At 41.9% G+C, this 25,290-nt stretch overlaps 2 protein-coding genes across 3 annotated transcripts; one reads left to right on the forward strand and one right to left on the reverse strand.

Moving 5' to 3' along the window:
• The first annotated feature begins 228 nt into the window (after nt 1-228).
• Nucleotides 229-2,925, forward strand: mars2 (methionyl-tRNA synthetase 2, mitochondrial). Its single transcript, XM_074673800.1, has 3 exons — nt 229-707; nt 805-1,139; nt 1,344-2,925. The coding sequence occupies exons 1-3, from the start codon at nt 422-424 to the stop codon at nt 2,520-2,522; spliced, it is 1,800 nt and encodes a 599-aa protein (XP_074529901.1). The 5' UTR covers nt 229-421; the 3' UTR covers nt 2,523-2,925.
• Nucleotides 2,926-3,029: 104 nt separating this feature from the next.
• med12 (mediator complex subunit 12) lies at nt 3,030-24,266 on the reverse strand. Of its 2 annotated transcripts, none has more exons than XM_074673799.1 (43): nt 24,106-24,266; nt 22,827-22,931; nt 22,544-22,735; nt 21,922-22,081; nt 21,427-21,602; nt 21,184-21,294; nt 20,631-20,903; nt 20,372-20,518; nt 19,728-19,827; nt 19,492-19,628; nt 19,232-19,363; nt 17,535-17,661; nt 17,119-17,348; nt 16,967-17,026; nt 16,672-16,845; nt 16,198-16,342; nt 15,350-15,468; nt 14,618-14,761; nt 14,347-14,510; nt 13,467-13,598; nt 12,427-12,654; nt 12,191-12,335; nt 11,712-11,832; nt 10,913-11,023; nt 10,687-10,800; nt 10,385-10,521; nt 9,866-10,045; nt 9,450-9,521; nt 9,194-9,357; nt 8,944-9,105; nt 8,536-8,737; nt 8,255-8,364; nt 8,005-8,140; nt 6,773-6,922; nt 6,214-6,579; nt 5,833-5,974; nt 5,513-5,727; nt 5,265-5,342; nt 4,928-5,157; nt 4,642-4,831; nt 4,305-4,508; nt 3,467-3,548; nt 3,030-3,360 (listed from the first exon to the last, which is right to left on the reverse strand). In XM_074673799.1, the coding sequence occupies exons 1-43, from the start codon at nt 24,205-24,207 to the stop codon at nt 3,323-3,325; spliced, it is 6,507 nt and encodes a 2,168-aa protein (XP_074529900.1). In that variant the 5' UTR covers nt 24,208-24,266; the 3' UTR covers nt 3,030-3,322. The 2 variants fall into 2 exon arrangements, with proteins under 2 accessions (XP_074529900.1, XP_074529899.1); XM_074673798.1 differs by having other exon boundaries at nt 3,031-3,360; nt 4,305-4,511.
• Nucleotides 24,267-25,290: the final 1,024 nt, after the last annotated feature.

Below are 25,290 nucleotides of genomic sequence, written 5' to 3' on the forward strand. Positions count from 1 at the left end.
GCAGCCCTTTTTCTGAACTATTTATTTTTGTAAGCACACAAGTAATGAGTCAACCACGTTTTGTATTTTAAGACCGATAATTCACGACTTAATGTTAAACTCTGCGTTACAACGGATAGTAAGAAAAGCTGTATGCATTACGTAGAGGAGTCTTCGCAATTTGATTGGTTGGAATTAGCTGACCAACACCATTCCGCGTTTTGATTGGTCAACTGATTCCGGAAGTAGCGCTAACCTTGACAAGCAAGCACAACACATGGGAGCTGGTACCGGCAGTAAAAGCAGGATTGCTTTACGCTCTTTAATTCGCGTTTCTAGTCGTTATGTTCTTACCAATGCAGAATTGTTAACTTAGGCGAATAAATGGCCCGCACTTGACACATTTTTGTACATTAACGCTGGCATCGGCTGCTCTCTGAAGATGAGGAACCCTTTGCTGTCCGTCGTCAGAAGCTGTAAAGCTATTCAAAGACTGCAACAAAACACAGCTGTCGTTCCAGTTTCATCAGCGTTGTCAAATAGGAGTCTAACTGTGTTAAGATGCATTAGCTCACATGCCTGCAAAGAAGATAAAAATTACTACGTTACTACTCCCATCTTCTATGTCAACGCCTCTCCTCATCTGGGACACCTGTATTCAGCTGTAATAGCTGACTGCTTGCACAGATATAAACTACTAAAGGGCTTCAACTCAAAGTTTGTAACAGGTAATTGTTACATTTATCATCATTTAAATTTGTTTGGAACTATTCTTCCTTTATTTTTTATGTGATGTTGAAGTATAAAACTCTTATCACATTTCAGGTACAGATGAACATGGCTTGAAAATTCAACAAGCTGCAGAGGCAGCAGGAAAAGATCCCCTGACCTTCTGCACTGATGTCTCTCAGAGGTTCAAACACCTTTTCAGCACATGCAACATATCAAATACAAACTTCATAAGGACCACAGAGCAAAGACACAGAGAGGCAGTGGAGCATTTCTGGTCCGTGCTCTGGAACAAAGGGCTTATCTACAAAGGGAGCTATGAAGGCTGGTACTCCACCCAAGATGAAAGCTTCCTTACACCATCACAGGTGGTTGATGCTCTCGACTCATCGGGCAAGGAGATCAAGGTGTCACTGGAGAGTGGACACAAGGTAAATTGAAGAAATAGTAACCAAGTGTGTTATAGGGATGAATTTTGTATCATTTATTTGTCTGTCCATTAGTAGGATAAACATTTCATACTTTTCCATAATATTTAATGACTAATTTTGTGGGAATCCAATCACATTTATCAATTGTGAACTGCATTTGTATACAAACAAAATCTCAGCCATTTCTCTATTTTCTTCTTATAGGTGGAGTGGATGAAAGAGGAGAACTACATGTTCCGTCTGTCTGCATTTCATTCCCAGCTTCTGAACTGGCTCAGAGAAAACCCTGGTGCCATACAGCCTGAGCGTTTCTACCACACTGTTCTCCAGTGGCTGCAGGAGGAGCTTCCAGACCTCTCAGTGTCCCGTCAAAGAAGCCGCCTTCAATGGGGCATCCCTGTCCCAGGTGACCCAGATCAAACTATCTACGTGTGGCTGGACGCCTTGGTCAACTACCTCACAGTCGCTGGATATCCAGAGGAACACAGCAAATGGTGGAACGTGGCTCACCACATTGTTGGGAAAGACATTCTGAAGTTTCATGCCATCTACTGGCCGTCTTTTCTTCTTGGGGCTGGGCTGCCGCTGCCACAGACGATATATGTGCACTCTCACTGGACAGTGGGAGGAAAGAAAATGTCTAAAAGCCTGGGTAACGTGGTGGATCCTCTTCAATGCTCACAGGTTTTCACAACTGATGGTTTAAGGTACTTTCTCCTGCGCCAAGGAGTCCCAGACACAGACTGTGATTACACAGATGATAAAGTCATCAAGCTTCTTCATTCAGAGCTTGCTGACTCTCTTGGTGGTCTCCTGAATCGCTGCACGGCTCTAGCTCTTAACCCAGATCAGGTCTTCCCTCCTTTCTGCTCTCAGTCTTTCCCATGTGGTGAAGGAGGTAGGGCTGTGGCTGAAGACTACTGCATGCTGGATGCTGTGAAAAATCTTCCTGCTGTGGTTGAGCAGCACTATGAGAGCATTCACGTGTACAAAGCTCTGGAAGCCATCAGTGCCTGTGTGAGGCAGACCAACGGGTTTGTTCAACGCCACAAACCCTGGAAGCTGGATCGAAGGGACAGTAGAGACCAGCGCTGGTTGGACACGATCATTCATGTCACACTTGAATGCCTGAGAATTTACGGCACGCTCCTCCAACCAGTTGTACCAGAAATTTCTAATAAACTACTGTCAAGGCTTGGGGTGCAACCAGCAGAGAGGAGCTGGGTAAATGTGAACTTCCTGCTGAGGTACCAGGGGAAGGACTGTCAGTTTGAAGGAAGGGCACTAGGATCTGACTCTGGAGTGCTTTTTAGCCGCTTAGAAAGTCTGAATGTGGATAAACAAAAACCAAAGGCGACAAAAAAAGCAACAAAATCAAAATGAGGTTTCAGTCAGCATGAAAATACAACTCCTCATCGTCTTAAGAATGAATTGAAATCCTTTCATTAGGCTAAGTTTAATCTTGACGATAGTGTCTAACTCTTTGTCTTCTAAAATGTATAACTTGTAAACCTGAACAGGGAGTTGAAATGTTACTGGGGAGGCCTTTTTCACTTTGTGTCTCAGATGCTGAGCAGCGCTTTTTGGGATTATTTTTTAATATCCTACAAGAAATCTTGCTCTATTTCTTTGGTGTTTTTAAAGGGTGATATCAATAAAAAAAGCAGCGATTGTTTAGCATTGAAGCATTTTTTTTTCTTTGTGTGAACCTTATCTTAACCCCTTCTTCATCTTGCAGTATTTCAGTAACAGAAAGCAGAGCGTACAGGCAGTTAACACAAGGACAACACATAAAAACTGACATGATTTTTTAATGAGAAATACACGAAACTGAAAAAATTGTACAAATTGAAATAAAATAAAAAAAATTGCATTATTCTTATAATTTCTGGTACTTTTTTACATAGACTTTTCCATTATTAACCATTATCTGTTTACTTCAGAGCAGGATCCCTCATCTGAAAATCCATAATTACACGACTGAAGTCAAGATATTTCGGATCATTGCCACGGTGATCAAGATGTGTGTATGTGTGTGTGTGTGTGTGTGTGTGTGTGTGTGTGTGTAGTGGTCCTTTGTGCATTAAATAGCATACATCAGACTGAACACATCTCATCTGTAGGGGTGGGATCTTCCACATGATTAGAGCCTTTAGTTTGCACATTATTACGTATGAGCACAATCAGTAATATGAATTGGTGCCCTGTCCTGGTTGGGAATCTGAAAAAGAGGGAAAGTTTCACTTTAGACACAGAATCTGTTTTTATTCATTTATAGAAAATGTGTGCTCGTTTGTTGAAAAAAGGTTTTCAAGTAAATGACTTACTTGAAAGTTGCTGTTGTAGCTGTCTGACCAGAGCTGCAGTCTGCTGCTGCTGTTGAGTCTGCTGCATTCCCTGTCGCTGGAACTAGACGCACAAAGTACAGCAATTTTACTTCTTTTCATGCGATCAGTTATTTGCTTTTATTGCCTAAAATAAAGAGGTCTTTCTACTTGTTGCTCTCTGTACATCAACATAAGACAAATGGGTCAGCATTTTTATCAAGAGCTCTGAAATAAGTGTCTGTTTTATTTAACATCTCATGGCTGCCTTTAGAGGATTATTCAGGGAGATGTCATCTACTAGTGTGACACTGTTGACTTGATAAGCAGTTGCTCTTTAGTGAAAGCAGCTTTATAAATGTGCATATTTTTAAACAACAGTGTAAATTATCTTAAAATTATCTTCTTCTGTTTATTTCTAAAACTTTTTAAGTGGTGATATTTGTTTTTACAAAAACATACTAAAGTAAATGATATTCAAAAGCACAAGTCCACTATGAGACAAAGCCCTTAGAATTAAAAACTGGGCTTTCAGATCACCTCCAAGTTCAGCAATCTGGCACTTAAATCCTTATGATACATTGAAGTAGCATTTTAATTACTGTGAGAGTTGCTTGTAAAAAGCATGAAAGTGAGAAACTAAAGCAGAAGGAAGCATGTAATGGACATTTATATAATCTAAATGTGGTGGTAAATGAAAATCAACCACAGCCCCTATAGTTTTCTTGCAATACAAAACTTCTTAAGTAAATCTGTGATGTATAATACTGCCAAAAAGTACTGAAAACATTTCTCCAAACACTTTAAACCAACACCCAAACCCTCTTTTTATTGGACCTACCAGGGGTTGCTGAGGCGGCAGAGGCTGCATGCCGAGGCCCTGGTTCTGAGCCTGGCCAGGTGGAGCCACCGCTGACACCTGCTGCTGCTGTTGCTGCTGCTGAGGAACCTGCTGTTGTGGGGCAACCTGCTGGGGTTGGACCTGTTGCTGCTGCTGCTGTTGCTGTTGTTGCTGTTGTTGAACTTGTTGGGCCTGCTGCTGCTGCTGCTGTTGTGATATCAAAGAGTGAGGAAAGTGATGTTAAAGGGAAGCCTGGTCTCACACTTGTAACAGAAACCCTTTACGTGAGGATGGACTGTGATTAGAGTATTGGCTGAACAATTTTCTATAGACTTACTCTGAGTGCTTGTTGTCTGAGGTACTGCTGCTGTTGCTGTTGTTGCTGTGCTGCTTGTTGCTGCTGCTGTTGCTGCTGCTGCTGCTCTGCCAGCATCTGATTGGGCCTCATGCCTGAATGGACGCCCTGGCCTCCCATGTGACTGAGGCCATGCATGATGGGGTTCTGCTGGAGGGGCTGGTGGGTAAACCTGAGACACATAGGAAGTTTGACAGCAGGTCATTTTGCAGAAATGAACGGTAGCAGTCACATAACAAAAAAAGCATCATTGCACCAGAACACTTACCTCTGAGTGTTCTGCATATTGTGTGCATAGCCCGGTGCCTGCTGGTGAACGTAGCCACTGGGCCTCTGCTGCATTTGCCTCAGAGGATCTACCACAGCTGGGTTACCTCCAGGATGGGTGCCCTGGAAGTTTTGGTTCCCGTAGGAGGGAGGAACTATACCACCACCTTGGGAAAGATGCTGCTGCATCCCCATGTGTGAACCGTATGTGGTATAGCCCTGAGATATGTTCTGGACAGATAAAGTAAAGCTGATAGTTAGAACCCAGACGGACTGAGGAGTCAGACGACGTATGCATTTGTTAGCAACACACTGAAAAGCTACTAAGACAGATTTACCTGAGACGCCTGCACTGGAGTATACGGTTGGTTGGGTGTTATTTGTCGTATCTGCTGCCCTATCATCTGATTCTGATTCTGAAAAGAGGAAGAAGAAGTTGGCAAAACAGAAAATTAATATCCGAAAGAGCTGCAGCTCCATATGAGTGGATTGTACATCTGATCTCAAGCAGCATTGGTAATCCTTCTTAAAACAGCTGCGCCTGATAATTGAGAGGAGCCTGATCCGTCAATAAGGACTGACTCACCAGTCTGACCTGTAGCTGCTGTCTTAGCATCTGGCCCTGAGGCATGCTTGGCGGGGGCTTATAACCCATGGGGTACTGTTTATCCAGTCCCATCATGCCGGGCATGTTTCCCTGCATTCCAGGCATCATGCCTGGGTAGTTGGGTCTAGTGGGCATCATTTTATTCATTTGTGGGTTGCGAGCTGGTCTATATGGAGGGTCTAAACCTGGGCCGCCTGTGGAGGAAGAAAAAAAACAATCCCATATAGTGTTTGTGTTAATTAAATAATATTGCTGGTGCTTGTGGAGTGATGATAAAGAGAGACTGTGTCAGGACTGACCAGGGGGAAGAGGCTGATTCTGTGTGTACATGTTCATAGCCGCCTGCTGACTGTAGAGCCGGCCATAAGGATGGTTCTGCATCAGCTCTGGAGGCATACTGGGCGCATAGGTCACCCCACCTGGTGTACGGGTCACAAAGTCCTAGAGACAAAAAACATAAGTGTTTATGTCATCTGCAACAAATCTACCTTGTGTGATTGGGTGTATGTATGGACATTTGTATTTTGATTTACATTCTTTACGGTAATTATTTACTTTTGTTTACCTTTCATTATTAAACCTAAAAGCTAATAAAATATTTTGGAAAAAAAATAATTATCTAAAAGAAACATCAGTAAATCTCTATCACTGTAAACTCGTAAACCCTGACCATAACTGACCTCTGTTTTGGATGCCGGCGTTTTCTTCTTCTTGCTTGATTTCTTCTTGTTCGTGTCCGAGGGCACAGCAGGCACACTCTTCTCTGGCTTCACAGGCTCCATCATCTTCTTCTCTGATTCCTGGGACACAGGGGTCAAGGGCTCCTCCTCCTCAGGGGGCAATGGAAGCGGCTCCAGGTAATAGCTGCGAGGCTTGGGCTTCAGGTGGGTGTGATAGAGCAGGAATCGCTGCTGCTCCTCAAACTTTGTAACCTTTCGGTCCACGCGCACTGTACCGAACCAGCCCCAGGAGAGAGGGGCCGAGTGTTTAAGACCCTCAAAAACATCCCAGGGGGAAATCTTCTGCTTGGTTGAGACTTGAAGGCCCTGGTAGAAAGACCCACAGGTTTTAGCATTTTGAGGATCACTTAGATCTGGATACCTTCAAGTGGTTTACTGTGTTTCTTTCTGTTTCTACGATCTCATTAACACAACATTGATTATTATTGCTGAATACCTGTTCTCCTTTCCCTGTGTCTCCTTCTGGTAATTCAGTTTAAGAACTTTGAAAAGCACTTACCTCCTTTTCAAACCCAGCGATCTTGTTCCCCTTAGTGTCTATTAGTGAACCTTGAGGCTCACAGGTTATGACATCACGAGTCTGCTTGGGCAGCGGCAGCAGCTGGCGGACCTTTTCCAAACTTTCTGACTGCCGATCTCCGAGCTCTTTCTGCAGACACAGGATGAACATATTTCAGAAACAGGTGGTTTTGAGAAAGGAATTTACAATCACACAATCCCAATTCTGGTATTGGGTATTATTCCAATCCAGTCAAAGCAGGACTGGGTATCTGTGGGAAGGGGCCAATCCATGGTGTCAATCCGGGCAACTAGCTCAATGCCTTTGTTTAATTGACGCTCTTGGCTAATTAATTTGGAATGTTAACTATGGTGTACTTTGTTTTTTGTCTTTTGACTGCTGCTCCACATTTTCATATTTCATAGTTTAAAAATGAATTTTAACTTCAGTAAGTACTCATTTTTTGCCTTTTACCCCAAACATTACCAGTCTAATCCCACAGTTGGGCATGCAGGTTATCATTTAACACTGGTATCGATATCGGTATCGGGACCAGAAAATTGAGATTGGTGCATCCCTAACAATGGGACTAACTTGGTTAAACAAAAAATTAAATTAAATTACACCAGGAGAATTTTAGCCTTATCTCTACACAAGCTTATCTTTTGAAATGATGTGCAGTTTGTATTTTTTGTTTTAACTTCTTATTTTTAATGACCAGAAGACAACTGATGGAAGCAATTTTGCCAGACTTTAAATATTTCAAAACCTGGTTTATAACTAGGGATGGGTACCTTTCACATTTGAAACGATACGGTACCGATTTCCGGTACCTGGCAATTGGTATCGGAACTCAGTGGTACCACTTTTCAGTACTTTTGTGTGTTTATGTGGTAAAAAATATTAATTTGGTTAATAATAAAATGTAAATTCTTTTCAATTTAACATGATTATTCTTTAGTATATAACCTTTCAATGCTGTGTTCATGTTCAGCATGAAAAATCTCCTACTTTTTCACTCCCTCACAGTAATAAGGTTGCATTTAGGTACCTACACATGGTACCTTCTCATTTCACGTGAATCGGTACCCGGTACTTTTGACAGAATTCAGTCTGTACCTATAAAAGTACCTAATTCGGTACCCATCCCTATTCATAAAATTTTATACCTTAAAACAAAAATATATATCGTCAGGGTTTAGCTTTAGTTAATTGATGTGTCATGTTCTTACCCTGAGTTTCTTCACCAGGTTCATATAGGCTCTTTTATTCTCCTCCATGCTGCCCTGAGAGATACTGGACATGTCAGCAGCCAGTGTGCCGTTAATCAGCACACTCAACATGTCCAACACTGTTGTGAAGAGCTCACTGTTGAGGAGAGGCAGATGTTAAAGAAGGTAAAGAGGATTGAAATAGAGACACAATTTTTGTGATCCAGTATTCAAACAGACAAATCAGTGGTTTCTCTAAACCAGGACTCACTTATTGGACTGCATGTCCACTGTGCCACTGCTGATGATGTCGAGGAGAAGAACAGCCCACTCAGTGGTTTGCTGGGTGCTGCGCTGCACTGTGTCAAACATGCCTCCCACCTTGTTAAGAGAGGAAATAAAACCATTAGTCTCAGAACGGAGAGAAGGAACAAAGAGATAAAATTCTGATTTAAATAATCAGCTAACTACACGTCAAAACTGGTTACTTCAAATGTGAAAAACTAATCATAAATTAATGGAATCTGTTTGTAGGGATCAAAAATTTCTTACAAGATTGAGTCGTAGTTTCAGAGCCTCATGCATCATTTGTTTTGCTTTGCAGTCGTCCTGGTACTGGTCTTCCCTCCAGTTAGTAACAATCTGCTGCACTTGGCTGTAAAGGGAGGTGAGGAGGCCTTCCCTCTGTTCATCCTGCCCCTTCAGACATGTCAGCACCAGAGACAAGAATGGCTGCTGGCTTAGCAGAGACATACTGAGGAGAGGGGGAGAAAATGAATTAAATAAATGAAAAATGAAGTCCAGATTGCTGGGGGTTAAGTTCACAAAGTGGTGCACAATTGAAATGCTTTTACTGCTAAAAAAAACTCCCCACAGTGAAGATTTTTTTTGCTGGTAGAACTTAAAGATTAAATGTGATCAATAAATTAGATTAGATAAAAGCAAGTTGGATGTTTCTACCTTTTCTGTTTCTGCCGGTCCCTCTCTTTACGTGAGGAGGAACCCAGGTGCTGTCCTTTCTCCAGCTCCTCTCCCGCTGCCTTTAGTACATGGCCCTGAACTGTTGTGGGCAGCTTTGCTATCAACGGTGCCACCAGCCACACGCCCGACCGCTCTGATGAGCTGCAGAACATTGCAGACAAAGTTTGTACAACATCCAAAATACCATCTGGGATCAAACAATGTTTAGAGGACCAGAAATGGCACTCACCTTAAAATGGGCTTAATCTTGCTGGTGGCATTGTTGTTGTTGGATGCGGAGCCGCCTTGGGCTGCAGCCCCGTTCCCTGAGGGGTTATTAGAGTTCATCTCAGCTGATTTCTGAAACACTTCGATGGTTGCCTTGGCTATGTTCTCCAAGAGTGAGTAGAGCTCCTGTTGGAAAGGGAATGAGAAACATGGAGGTTAACCTGACAAAGACTACACTTTCATTAGCTGTGTCAAAAAGAGTCGAAGTGAGAACTTACATTATTGGAGCTCTGTTTGATCATCAGCTGCAGCTCGAGGGACGACTGTCTCATCGTCCACTGGTCCATGTTCTAAACAGGGTAAAAAAACACATGTTTGTGATGTGCACTTTGTCTTTATCTTATTGGGAGCCTGTGAATGATTTGCACAGTTCCCAACCTCAGTGATACAGTCCCTGATTTAGCCAGCAGAGGGCAGTAAGACATTACACTTCTAGCTAGATGCAGACAACTTTAAGGCCAATTTTAGGGAATCTCAGAATCAAAAGGTCAACAAACTGTCCTCAAAATGTTCTGATTTTCTACAGCTTTAAATAAAAAAAATCATAATTATCTTAAGAATCAATGATTATTTGGATTGAAGAGAAAGAGGTTAGTACATCTGTATACTTTCTAAGCTTCTGTGCATTCTCTACCTGAAGGATCCGTTTGATTCGCTGCCTTTGTGGGTTGTCACCATCGTCACTGTCCAGCTGCCGGTGTGGATAGCAAATGAGCTGCAGTAGGCGCTGGGCCTGAATGTTTACCAGCACTGGGTCCTGAAGGGCACTGCTGTCCTCGGACAGAGACTTCAGGCAGCGCTCTCCAACCCATTCCTGCAAGATGCAAGATTAGGTGACAGGATGAGAAACAGAGACACAGACACTTGAGTGATTCTTAGGTCTAATGCAGATGACCAAGTTGTGACAAACAAGTAGCATGTGCTGAAAAATAACATCCCTTCCCCTTTGGTCTCTCATTTCTGCTTGATAAAGGATGTATTATGCTTTTTCTTGTTTAGTGCACTTAAAAATAGTCCACAAGAGGAAACATGGAGTTAAATATTGGCAGGGAGGAGATGGTGCTCGTGCAGAAACAAATGAGAGCCTGTACACCTCACTCACGTACTGTAGATTTCACTGATTTTACATCATTCTCCTTCATGTCATCCTCACCTGCTGGCAGATCGTCTTCAGAACATACTTCGCATACACATCCAAACTGGCTGTTTCTATGGAGACGTTCCGCCCTTCAGATATGTCATCTAGGCCAGCAGGGTGCGACAGCCCCGAGCCTCTTAACTCTGCGTCACCTAAAAATAACACAGACCAGTAAAACCAGCAGTGAAACGATCAGTGACCTCTAATCAGCCTCTTTGATGAGAAACTGATCTCATCTAAACCTCATTATCATAATTTTCCAATATAAAGCATTGTTGCGATTTTATAATGAGTAAAGTTAACATCTTTATTCTCACCAAGCATGAAAACAGCTTTGAGGACAGCAAAAACTGCTCCAACAACTATACTGTTCTGAGACGCAGCAAGAAGATGGCGATCACAAGACGAACGGATCCCGACTGGAGATTTATCTGCAAAGTCAACACATTTACCAGTTTGAGGCCAGGGAAAACTATTTGGCACTTGAATAAACACAAATTCATTGACATGAATGTTAAGAGGATTTCTGCTTTAGTTTGCTACCTGACTTCACTCCGTCTTGGGGGACAGGGTTGCGCTGTGGCGTCTTGAAAAGGTGCAACAGAATCCTGCAGGTGAGTCTGGCTCCTGGCTCAGAGTCCTGCTCACTGCAAGCTGAAGATTTTGAGAAACAAGAAACGTACTCAGTTGAGTATCTTTATGTTTCAGGCAACACATTCTTCAACTTCTGAGGCATCCATTTGAATTCAGACAGGTCGACCCTGTGCCCTTGATCGATCAGGCAGAGAGAATTCACACTGAGCTGCTGTCGCAAACAAGGGAAGTGAGATCAAAGCAGTAACAACAAACCAGGGCTGCTGGCATTTGGCATGAGACGCAGTGTTATACAGTGAGCCAGACCCAACCAAACAGCCCGCTTGAATGGAGCATTGTCTCCAAGCTATGAGGAAAAAAAAGATTAAAACTGTTGGGGGGAGAGGAACAGAATGCACCAAGGCTTCATAGACCCACATCAAACATGCTGTTTACTCTCTTCTCCGATAGATGTAATGCATTATACAGCTCGGTGTTCCTTCCTGCAGGACAGACTTCTGTGAACTGTTTATTCATTTGAAGGAAGCCGAACAGCAGGGATTATAACAAACGTATCCGAAAAGGGGTTGAAAAGGTCTGAAAAACCTGGCATAGCTGTTTTACACGCGAAAACGACTAACAAGGTCACTAAGTTTTCTCAACAGCTACTTTAAAATAACTGATTGTTAGCCGTAGGAGATCATTTTAAGTGTGTAGAAAATAGTACACTTTTTTGTCAATCAAAACGTCTGAGTGAAACAATCCTTACCTGCATTGAGGAGGGAAGGAATGGCGACACAGCGAACCAGGTCTTCTAATAATAGGCACTGTCTTGCAATGAGGATGGCTACAAAGGTTGCCAGGGAATCATGGAAGGACAGATCACTAACCTGAAGGATCAGACAACAGAAATCAATGTTTTCTGTCAGACAAAACCACTACAGTAGTCAGAGATCGGTTCAGGAGTGGTATTTGAATTATAATGGTTAAAATTCTGGTAATAAAACATACATAGCTTAAGTTAGCTTTGAATTTAAGTTCCCTGAATTTAACTCCAGCTCAATAAATCTACACCTGACACTTCAAGAAGCTCTGTATCATGATTTATTTAACAGTATAGCACATGTGCCTGGAATTTAGGATTTAATAATACAACCCTTAGCCACAGATCAAAGCTTATTGAGTAGCTACTGTTATCCCCAAAGTTCATTATACATCAATCTAAAGAGCCATGCAACCATAACTTACATCTACGTTACAAAGCAAATCATTGAAGCCACAGTTGCCGTTGTTAGAGGAACAGCAGAGCGCTTTGAGGATGCCGAGCCACTCAGCACTCAGGGAGCGACAATACGCCGTCAGCTCTGCACACAGGATCCCAATATCGTTCACCCTGCAAAAGCACATCATAGTATGAAACAACAGAACAGCAAAGAGCAGAAAACTGCAGCAGCATGAGACCAACAGCCATAACTGAAACACACCTTTCAGGGTCTCTGTGGTCAACACACACATCCATGAGCACGTTACACACGAAACTGTAGCGATTGGCTGGGCTGTCGTTGAGGATCTTGCCCACCATGGAGTGGTTGAAGTTGTGGGCCAAAGGGTTTGCTATGGCCTCCATCATGAAGACAGGATCCCAAAGCATGTTGGAGTCAGAGGGGTCGATGTTACAGTAGATAGAGTTTTTGACTTTGGAGCAGAACTCACTGAAAGAGATAGAAGATAAAGAGTTTAGTGGTGTAAATAACTTTAAAAAAAAAAAAAAACATTAAGGTAAATAAAGCTGAACATGGGCAGAAAAAAAATACTTGTTTTAGAATATCAACTGCTTATTACTGCTTAGTTTCCCCAAGTCTATGTCACAAATATGTATACATTCAACATGTAAATCTAACAGTTTAGTTTGAAAACCAAAGTAAAAGATAAGCACTCAGAGAGCGCAGACCTCTGCCAAGCATGTTGTGATTGTGACCCAACACTTTAGTCCTCCTTTAATGTTATACTTCCTTTCAGCAGACTGTCTGCTACAATTTGGTGTTATTTGCAGGTTTGTGCAAAAATTTGTTACCTGACAGTGTTGAAAATTATGATGATCCAGTACATATTTCATATTCCAGATCTTAGTATCCAGAATATTGCCAGGATCTGGATAGTACTTTTACATTTGTCAGAAATTATGGAGACCTTGTCTTGTATTGTTTTGCAAAGCAATCTGACAATTTATCGTGGAGCTATATACACATATGGTAAAAATGGCCCTATCTCAAAATGATAAAGAATCCTTTAAAATAATCCTAAATCCAGATCCAGATCACCTCCAAAATTTAAGCACTTTTTCCTTATCCTATTTTGAACATGTCCTGAAAATTTCATCATGATCTGTTAGTTACTTTTTGAGTTATGTTGTTCACAGACAAACAGACAAACTCTCCCAAAAGCACAACCTCCTTGGAGGAGGTAAATATCAAAATTGATACAGAAGCAAAGCCAACTTTCTAAAACAAGAATGCGTTTCTACCTGAAAATCTCTCCAAACTTGTTCTTGAGGTGACTGCAGGACGTGTAGAGGTCGTACAAGTAAGCCAAGATACAGCGCTCAGCCGAAGAACAGTCTGCCGGGTTCACACCTGATTTCACCACAATCCGCAACCTGAGGATGCAATTGTACACGTGATTCAACAGCTTCTCTTTCCGCTTCAAACTCAATGAAAAAGACAGACCTCTTGACAAAAAGTTTTGTGATTTTCATGCTAACAGTTTGATAAGAAGATTGATAAGGTCTTCCTTGTTTTACGCTCTGTGTGGAGCAAAGAAAGCTTAATGACCTCTTGGTGCTCCAGTGTCGACTCTTGAAGAGTGCTTCATATTTATACCCCTGACATGTGAGTGGTAACAATTTTCCCATCTTGGCAAGGAGGTGAATAAGCATATTCCCCAAACTGCTGATCCATTCCTTACACAGTATTTCCTGTAGAGACTGTACTCGTATATTTAATTACGTTTCTTTTAATTAGAGGCTTTATATAAGCCATCTTCAAGCTTTACTTATCTCCTGCACTTGAGGCATTCGGCTAATGCTTTAATCCAAAATGACTTTCAAGCACTGTAAAAGCAGAATCAGCTGAAATTTTAAATTAAAAGCATCACAAATAACGGCTAATAGTGTGGTGCACAGGAAGGAAGCTGTGACAGTGGAAAAATCTCATTACAGACGGCAGAATAAAGCTGAGAGTGACAAAACCAACAATTCTCTAACCTGCTTCAACAACCCGAAACATTCTTTTTGGGAGTTTAATACTATTTTTTTAACCCTGAAAACAAACACTGTGAGTTCTTCAGTGTAAGACCCAAAAAAAGGCATCATGCTGAAATTTTCAAGGAACTTGTAAGTGACGTACCCATCAAAAACTTGCGCCGTCTGCTCGGGGTTGAGGATGAGGCAGGAGTGGTACCTCCTCAGAACAGCTACGATACACAGACACAGGCTGGTGGTGTAGCTTCCCACGAGGCTGGACGACTTGAGCAGCAGCTCAGCTTCCACCAGACTCAACTCATTCAGAAGCTACGAATCAAAGTTTGATGAGTCTTTACAAACATGTACGACTGATCGAAAAAGATTCAGCTATGTTTGCACAAGTTATACAATATTTGCAAAGAAGATGCCCATACCTGAATAGCAAAATCTATGAGGCCACTGATGTTGAGGGAGTACTCCATGAGGTCAAAGATAAACTGAATGTGCTGGACGAGAGGCAGGTGATAAGACATCCCTGAGGCAAAGCTGGTGATCTGTTCCATCACATTTCTGGACACCTGAACACAAAACACACAAAAAATCACACATCATTAACATGCAGGAACAAGATTTGATAGCCTTGGCTCTGATTCTGAGCTGCAGCACAACAATACGCTATTCAGCAGAGCTTTGGGCTTGACGGTCTAGATTTGGAATGAAAGGAGATATTCAAGACATGCCAAAATAACCCAACGGACACTGAAAACTGATGCACAAACATGACAAATGTTGAATATATATCATTTTCATGAATGTGTTCTTCCTTTCTCCTTGGATAAATCTGTCACATATGAAGCCACAGTGTGCAGGCACAGAGGAGAAGTAGGGGCCAGGCTCTGTCCTGAATGGACTCCATCCTCTGATTTAGACCACAGAGATATCTGGGAATGTTTTTCTGTGATCAGCCTCCTGATTGCATTATCTATGTAAATTATATTCACTCATCCCACAAGGGGAATCAAAATGAACTCAAATTAAATTTTAAACTCAAATGAGTCACCCTGGGTGTCTCCTGTTTCAGGCTGCTCGGGTTTTTGCGTTCAGAAAACTTGTGGCTTGTCCACCAAGTGATTCCTGAGGAGACAAAGGGGTTTGCTTGGTCTAACCTGGGAGGTGACTTGGTGCTGGTCAAAGTGGGAGAGGTGCTGGAATTTGGAGAAGATGTCTTCAGCAGTGGGAAAGGCCTCTGGCTTACTCCTCTTCCTCTTCTGCCCTTCCTCTCCTCCTAATTGGGGGTAAAGGAAGAAAAAGAGTAAGTGACTTGGAACTGGTCAGTAGTATTCTTCACAGTTTCCTGAGCAGACCAGCCATGAAATTGAGTGAAACCAATGATCTGTTATCTCCTCTCTTTGATTTAATGCCTCAGTGAAAAAGACGCTGCTACACGAGCACTTAACGTGAAGAAAATTGAGCTTTTTATTTAAAATAAACACAATTTCCAGCTGAAGGTCACCATCAGTTTGAAAGAATGTGATAAGGTGACGCTGTGAGATCTAATCAGTGCCATTTTAACTTTGAAAACCTTAAATCACTTTAATAAGGTCACATGTTTTAGAGATAAAGTGGCTGCGAACAGATGAGAGCTATTAGCATAGAAATAGGATGGAAGGAAAATTGAGCAATGCAACACCCTGAGGGTCGATAAGAGAGAAAAAGGGCTTGTTCTCTTTAAGGCAGAGGAATACAAATGAAATGTATTTAAAGAGCCAGAGTTATTAGAGGGGAGAACAGCCTGCATGTAAACAGTGTTTCATAAAATCCAAGCATACACAGGGATGCAGGAAAAATATGTATTGCAAACACATATCAAAACTTCAAAGCAATCCCACAGACTCCATTTTTATCCTTCAGACACACTGAATGCCCACAGCTGTGGTAATGCAACACATAAATAAATATGAAATACAGGACAGCAAGCTATCAGCAGAGGGCTGATAAAGGAGGACGCATTTACCTGTTTCTGCTGTGCTTTTGCGGTTGAGCACCTTCAAGATGTCTTTGGTTATTTTCTTGATGGTGTGTCGCGCCTCGTCCCTCAGTTTGCCAACTCCGTACAGGACCACTAACCGCTGGTTGCACTCATGGCTGGCACTCTCCTCCTAAAAGTGATGACAAAGACACAAAAAGACTGTTAAGTGCTGCTGAGACTGTTTGCACCAGATAACCTGAGCAACAAAGACCCAAACCTGTGAGAGATGGATGTGTCAGGCACTTTAAATTAAAATCGTGATCACTGAAGTTAAATTAAGGTTAAATATAAATTATCTATTATAGAGAGATGTTCATGTACGATCAGTGCAGGACTGGAAAAATTAACTAAAAATGTTTTCTCTTTGAATTCTATACGGTAATCTTGACTAATTTGTAGTCACTCAGGGATGTTATTCTCTTTGATTTTCTCCAAACATAAGTCTCTGGGTTCACTCACCTGAGGGATTGGGAAGTGAGTGGCATACTGGATGTGGCGAGGTTGCTCGTACAGCTGAGGGAAAGCCGGGTCCATGCCCTTGTCCTTGCAGCCGGCCTTGCTGTCGTGGTCTGGAGCTGACTTCTCAGGAGAAGGGCTCCCTTTAGACTCGCAGTGCATTGGAGGTGAGAACATCTGCAGGGCAAAGAGAGACTGAAATAACTCCCGTAGAAAGTGGCAACAGTTTCAAAAACAAGGGGAATTTCTAAAAAGTAACACAGTATTCCACACGGTAAATACTGAATATAGAGTATACCTCATCAAAATTTGCACTGGAGTTGTGATCAGTTTCCATGGATTCTGACAGTCCAGTATCCTGTTGAACAGAAAACAACCTCAGGTCACTCTTTATGCCACACTGTAGCAAAAATGACTCATCACACCAAGCAACAGAAGCCTTCAACATGCCTCCATCTTGCCACCGCCGCCTGCCTCCTGCTCCTTGCGCTCTGACTCATCTGAGGGCTCATCGCTGGGGGAGCGCGGGCGTGGCAGGTGGGAGTCAGAGGCCAAGTCCCCGCGGGAGATGAGAGTGCACATGTAGATGTTGTGGGAAAAGACGTCGTGACGAATGAGCTCACAGAAGAGCAGGACAAGGTTGGAGAACTCCACGCGTTCGCTTTCATTTCCAGGCTCCGCTGTGAAGGGAGGGAGAGGGTTTGAATAATTTATTAACAAGTTTCTGTGGCTCCATCATTTATAATAAATATGCACCGGGTGATGAAATGAGAGGCAAAGTCAAAAGGATACAACGTTCTTTCAATATCAAACAGATCGACAGCTTTGAGAATCATAGCTGCAGGAAGGAGGACAAAGAGACTCACTCAGTGTGGGGGCCTGGGTGTCGAGGAACTGCAGCAGCACATCCTGAAAGACTGGAAGTGTTGCAGCCGACAGGGAGCCGGATGACACAGAGCCCTTCTCATCCACTACCTCCGACTCACCACACCTCTGCAAACACACACACAAACCAGACAGACAACACACAGGAAACACTCCATGAGTGTGAGAGGTAGCAAACCTATTTACACTCAGCTAATTTTACACATTCACAACAAATCTAAGTTTGCTGAAGGATACCACAAAGTTTAAAGACACAGTCACTTTATTTGCATGTTTGGAGTCCAGATGGTTACAGAATACCATCAGTCCAATCCAGCCAGTGGTTGAAAAACAGACGGACGAGCTGCTATATTATACACCTCCACTCCAAAATGCATTAGTACAAGTCAACCAGGCTCAAAAGAAAGTAGCAGTCATGGGTTGTGTCCGAAATCATTCACTCAGTCCCTACTCATTAGACAGTGAATTAGATGTAGTGGACTATGTAGTTTTGTCAATCAGGTAAATTAAAACAACATTTCAGACCCTACTCACTCACTTACCAGCTGCGTCATTAATGGACGGCTCGGGATTTACAGTTAAAACTGCAATATGAACTTCTATATAGAAGTTCATATTGCAGTGAAAAATGAGTCAACAGTGAGTAAAATTGTCACAGAATCAAAAAAAAAAGTCCTAAAATTTAAATCAGCTTATCTTAGGTGCAGGACTGTGTAGATTTTGTAAAGATAGAAACACAAAACTTTTTTCATGTGTTCCTTATGCCTCAGGGTACCTAAAAATGTGTTGTATATATTCCCACCTTATTTTTTAATTGTTTTTAATGGCTTTTAATGTAATTTTAATGTCCTGGAATTCAAATTCTTTATTTTGGGACCTTAAGCAGATATGAGATTAAAATGTGATTAATTAGATTAATTAATTACAAATTTTGTAATTAATTAGATCAATTTTTTAATCGCCTGACAGCACTAATTATTAGTAATCAGTAATCATGTAATCAGCCATTTCTTCTGTTTGAACTGCAATGCATGATGGTATATATTGCTCACATACTGAGCCTCGCTAATGCACTACTTTTCAAAATGCATTGTGGGATACACTGTGTGGGCTATGTAAAGTACGAGCATGCTCACTCAGATTTCGGACAGCACTACAAAAAGGTGTATTTATAATACAGTGCACTATGTAGTGATAGGGGAGTGATTTAGGACACAGCCGTGGAAAAGAAAAAGAAATGTACATTTTTATTTTCAGTCAGCTCTACACGGTGTAGCAGCAACTAAAACTAGCACAACTGGACTCAGGCAGACTGCTCCTGCAGGTGCCATTAGGTATCCTTGTTTGTGCAAAAGCAAGGTTTGTGGTTCCCTCAACATGACTTTTGTTGTTGTTTCCCACTTTGATGACAGCAATAAGTGTTGTGTCACATCTTACAGGGTGCAAACAGACAGGGAGGAGGGTGACAGCCAAAACAACAGCACAGTCATAATAAGAAGTCTTTAGCCTGCCAGTGTGCTGTCAGGTATAACAGCACACAGTTAACAACTCAGTTTAGTGGACACCAGAGCAGATGAGGTGTAATTAATTTGAGCAACATTAAAACAGCTATTTGAGGCTGTAAGAGGGACAGAAACATGTCAAGACTGACAGAGGGTGCTGTCTGTGCGACTCTTACCTCAGCCTCTATTTCAGCCTGTCTCTTCTCCAGCAGCTTGGCCACCACCATCGCCCTGTGTCTGCCAGAGCGCTTACAGCACACTGCCCATTCACAAAGCAAGGTCACCACCGCATCATCGTCTGGTGACATCTGAACACAAAACATGCCCAATGAGACAATACGGCTAAAAATAGAAGAGCTGGTCACATTTTTGATCACATGGTATCTGCAGGGATGTTTCATGTAATATTCTCTCAACAATCCTGATTCATCCTTACCTCGTGACCGTCTTTACTCTGACCCGACCCAAATATTCGGTTGTACAAAAAATCCAGCGAGTTGTTAAAGTCAGACTTCTCAAAGCTGTGGTTGTCCAACACCTCCAGTGTGTGGAGAACCCTACCAATGGTGAACCCTGGGAACAAATCATTGAAATGCGCTCAAACACTGGCCTGAATTTTACCCCTGTGGTGAAAACACACATATGAGGATGATAAAAGAAGAGCTTTCTCACCTGCTGTGGTCTCTTGACACTTGTCAAATGACCACCTGAACTCTACGGCCTGTCCTCGCTCCTTAACCTGTTCCTCGATTTCCCTCAACTTTGTGCGGACCTGTGGAGGAAAAAAAAAACAATTCATGCATAAATTTCTTATTACCGCAGGGCTTTTGCCCAACAAAAAAAAAAAGTGTCTGCTTTAAATGCATGAGGAGAAACATCAACTTAAGGAGAAATGCATTCCTGTACTGCCTTGTTTTTAAGAGTTGTGAGAGTTAAAGGACAGAGAACCCAACAGCTTATTTTTATAATATGGAAGATTTGAAAGCAGCCAAAAAAATAAGTTCTGGCTCAAAGCCAGACTTTTAAAAAAAGGAAAAACAAACTCAATTTCATGATTTTTCCTGTATTAAGGCAAATAGAAGCTCCAATTCTGTCTTCAAGCTTTGTCTCTCTTACACTGTTTTGAAGCATGTTATAAAAAAAAAAAAAAAAAAAAAAAAAAAGGATTTACAGTATTTCAAAACATTTTGGTGTCTTGGAGTAGGGACACTTTTTGGCTTCAGTGATAGGAATCATACTGTGCTACAGGAAAAAAAACTGTTGAATTTTTTTGTGACACATGTTAAAAAAAGTAAAATCAGCGCTGACAGGAGTACCTGTTGTGTGAAGGCAGTATTTCCTCCGGGCATTGGTAAGCTGGACGGGGCGATTGGCAGGAGGTCCAGAGGGGAACCAGTTTTGTTTCTACTGTCTGTTAGCGAGTAATGCCACACCAGAGCACTGGGACAACATAATACTATGCTCTGTTGGAAGAAAAACAAGGTAGGGAAACACACAAGAAAGAATTGTTAAGGGGATTTTAAGTGTTTTTCACGTTTACTGATGATTGTGAACCTGTCTGAATAAACAGGATACCTGTAACATGCAGCTCAGACCAAACACCAGAGGCCTGTGCTGAGGGCAGATGTAAAAGTCTGTGAAAGGCGTCTGTGGCTGGTTACCGCCTGCTGGCTGTGAGGTTGGGGTGGGGGGTAGGGCGTTTCCTTGCTGTGCCAACATGCCGTGGGCCGGATGCCCTCCTGTGCTGGGGCCCAGACTCCCGTCGCTTAGCAACAGGTTGAGGCGCCGTGTGCAGAAGTAAGCCAGTCTCCGCGACAAGTAAGCCGACTGTACAAATTCCCCTGAGTACTGCAGGACGGAGGAGAGATTCACAGCATTAGCCACAGCACTCAGTGTCCATTAACATCAGCCAGCTTTGCAAATAGAAACAAAATGGATGGCTACGCCCCGGGTGAGCATCTGTCAGCAAAGGTCAACACCAGGGAAGTGCTCTGGATGAAGACACGTAATCTGTACATGAAAAACTGAGGACAGCTGTAGAAGCTGGGTGTGTCTCAGTGTTACTGATGTATGGATGTTTGGAAAACAGCTTCAATCCAAAAATATGAGTCACTGATTTAATCCATACCTGAAGTAAGAGGGGCAGGAGAAGTCTGAGAAGCTCATCTTCACCAGGTCGGACCTTCTCAAAACACTCCAGCACCCACGTCAGGAACTCATGTCTGTCTAACATGCCATCCTGAAGACAAAAAAACAGCACAAGAGCATCTAAACATCGAGTGGATAAACCAGCATCTAATGTAGGACTTATATGCAAAAAAGGGTTGAGAAACAATAGCTGGGAGTTGAGTTATGAAGACAATTAACCGACCTGAAACATGAACATGGCGAGCTTCTCGTTGTACTCCCACTGCTTCATAGCGGTCTCCACATCAGCTGGAGTGGCTGGTAGTGGAGAGCTACAGCCTTGACTGGGACACTGTCTGTAAAACTCGGCCACCTTCTGAAGCTGTTCCCACAGGTACTTAGTAATAATCTGAGTCCATTCTACACACACGCAAGCACACACACACACACACACACACACACACACACACACACACACACACACACACACACACACACACACACACACACACACACACACACACACACACACACACACACACACACACACACACACACACACACACACACACACACACACACACACACACACGCACAAATTAATCCCAAAGCTACAGAAACATAATTTATGATGTATAACCCCACAGAGTGCAGTATATCATCTTTACTAATTCAGCAAAACAGTTTCCAAAAATACCCACACAGTACTTCACCTAGATTAAAAATGTTACTATCTTACCTATACAGGGATCAATCACATGTCTCTTCTTGACTTTAGTTTCTGTGATGGCTGCGTGATATGCACAGGTCATTTTGATCATCCATGCTGAGCGCATGACAGGGACAGAGTACTTTGCTAGGTATCCAAAAACCTCCTCTTTTTTGCTAAAGATAGGAACCTGTGACAAACGGACATTTCATGTGAGTCAGTGATAATTGATGAAACAACACCAGTCATATGAATGATTAAATGAATGCAATCAACAGCAATGTTTGTAGAAGTATGACTAAAGTAGTTCTTATCAGCTGAGCTTAGACTGCACTGGATAAACACAACATCTGAACTATGAACCTATAAGCTTCATAAAACCTAGTCAGTAAAAATGTATGGAGACATCAAAATAACCAAACTGAGAGGACAGCAATATGAAATACACAATTTAAACAAATCTAAAATGTATTCTTCTGATTAAAAAAAAAGGAAACAAAGAAGGTAACAGTGAATAAAACAAACAGTATTTAACCATGTCCTCTTTTCTTGCACAGAAAGTTCCTCTGGCAACTGTACTTCCAGTTTAACCTGCACGAAGCAAATGGTATTCATTAAAGAAGGCTTAAAGCCTTCGACACCAAGGTCTTACCTTTTTAGCCAATTGTGTGAGAGGTTTAGTCCCAGCCAAATCCGTGAACCAATTATTGATGGAGCTCTGTGACCTCGCTGTGACGAGCCAGAAATTATCCTTCTGGTTGACCTGTGGCTTACGTTTCCCTGTGTCTTGAAACGTGTTGTAACGTAGCTTCTCTGCAATGATGCTGCTGAAGTTTGAGCTAATCTGGAAAGGAATATGGAGCGCATAGAGGTTGGCTGAATGTATATGAGAATTGGAAAAAGTGCGCATGCAGAGAAGAATTAGGAGTTGTTACCTTTGAAGGGTTAAAGTTGACATTTTTTGCACTGCCATGTTCATCACCAGATACAGCTGGCTGGTTATTAAATCCTTGCTTCACATTCAGTGCAGTCAACTCATCCTGAAAAAAAACAAATTTATTTCTGTGTTTAATTAACGCAATTCTGCCAAATTACTTGCAGTTGAGACTGTTAAGACATAAAACCCAGGAAAAATATCAGTAGCGCAAGCTAGTGTTGGTTTGGATAGCAGACTGTTACAAACTCATACACTCAACTTATTTTAGCAACCTGAAATACCTTTGGTCATAGGTTAAATCTTTTCACTCAGATTTTATATGGGAGGTTTATTTTGGCTTTCATCAACCTGCACATCTGAGCAACTTTCTACTTTTTATTTTGTAATCTTTGCTTCACACTTAGTGTAGTCAACTCACCATAAAAAAACATGTTTCAGTGCTGATTAAAGGTGAATTAAAAGCATTCATGCACAATAACTTGGGATCAAAACGGATTAAAAATTACAGTATAGCAAGAAGACATTAGTGCAACGTAGTGATATGTGGAATGATGACAGTAACAAAATTTTAAACTCTGAAAGGATACTGCTAAGACAAAAAACTAATTTTAGCACCCTGAAATGGGCTGATCTTAGATAAATCTGTTTTCTTTTTGACTTCTCTTTTAGTTAATTTGGCATCAAAAGCGACCAAACAAACATCTTGTATGTGTTACTCTACTTTGCAAAATACCTGTGTCTCAATGTGAATCCTTGACACAATACCCTGCAGGTAGTGCAGCCAGCTTTTCAACCACCAACAGATTATCTCAGGCAAATAACAGACCAGGAGCCAAGTGAATTACCTGAGGTCTTCAAATATACAGTCAAACATTAATTTCAGCCTGCAGGACGTGAGGGTTAGCCCTACAGGTTTAGCCACCGTTATCTCGATGAACCAAAACATCAAGCTAACAAACAATTACCAGTCACGCACAATTAAATAAACCAACGCATAATTGTTTCTTATCAGAAAACACGACACTCTCTTGCGACAACCAGACGATTAGCTACTGAAACTTAAGCAAACTCTAGTGTCTAAGAACTGGTTCTCCAAGTAAACTGGGCAGCTAACAGACTGACAACTAGGTTCAGTTCATTGTTATTGCTAGGCCCGAATCATCTACAGAGCTAGCTACATAGGCTAGCTGCAGCTAGCTTGCACAGCTTCTTGGGTCAAAGAATCCCCCTTAAAACAGAGTATTTGGGTTTTTAAGTGAAACATATCAAAATCTGACCTCTTTCTGCTTTGGGTCTTGGGGATAAACGTCCGGAGGACCGAGCCTGGGCCGCTTCAATGGCCGGTGTTCGTAACTTAAGATCCCGAAAGCAGCCATCATCCAGCGGCATCACAGCCAGAGCTTTCCTCCTCCTCCTCCTGCAGCCTGAGCACAACGACGACTTCTCGCGAGACTGCATCCCCCAACTGCAAAATAAAAGCTGTGGCTAAAGCGCTACACCCACACGGAGCCATCCCCTGACCCCCACGCTCATTTTAATAACAAAACCATACCACCAATACACCCATTCAGTGACTAGTGCGTTTTTAGTATAGCCATTCAGACAGCCTAATCTTAAAAAAAAAAAAAAAAAAAAAAAAAAAAAGAATTCATATGATGGGGGTGGCTGTGTCTTTATGGTTAGCAGCCCACATTGGTGTTACAGGTTGGTTGACATAAATGCAAAAGAGCCCACATATCATAATCACAATAATTTAAAGGTTAACTTGAGTAAAACTGAAATGAAGTCCATTATTAAAAATATATTACAGGAAATGTGATAAAATGCATACAATTTGGAATACACTGATCGATGAACATTTCTGGATTGTGCAGGCCTTTGAGTTATGTGCTGTTTTATTATCAGTTCTTGAAAAACATGTTTGCAGAGTGGCATTTACTGTTTAATCCCATAAAGTATAACCAGGGCTTGACATTAACACCGGCCAACCGGCCAAATGCGGGTGGATTTCGGCGGTGGCTGGTAACACCACCGCTCCCCTGGCCACTTTGGCTGGTTGAATTTTATCTCAAACCTGGAGCAGAGAGACAAGCAAAAAGATGACTCTGATGATGACAGCTCTGGGGAAATTTAATTTACCTCTCCTTCATGTCATTCTCATGAAAAAAGAAATGATTTTCTGATTATAATCGTTAATAAATATCTAAGCAGACAGTGTCTCTTGCTGAGTTTTTATCAGTTCAATTAATCCCCTTTACCATTTTATTATAAGCAATAACAAACTTCTATTGTAATTACTATGTCTTAATAGACTGCATATTTTCATATGAAAGGAGCACAATGTTACACACAACTTTATCAGAGCTGAATACCTGATTAAGGACCTGTGGATTTTAACATTGATGTAGTCTTGTTTTGAGTGTGCATAGGGGTCATTTACATTTAAAGAGGTTGTAAATCTT

The sequence above is a fragment of the Halichoeres trimaculatus genome, unplaced genomic scaffold (genome assembly GCF_033239565.1).
Source record: "Halichoeres trimaculatus isolate MK-OKI-2021-1 unplaced genomic scaffold, fHalTri1.1 fHalTri1_scaffold_7, whole genome shotgun sequence".
In the NCBI taxonomy this organism is placed as follows: Eukaryota; Metazoa; Chordata; class Actinopteri; order Labriformes; family Labridae; genus Halichoeres; species Halichoeres trimaculatus.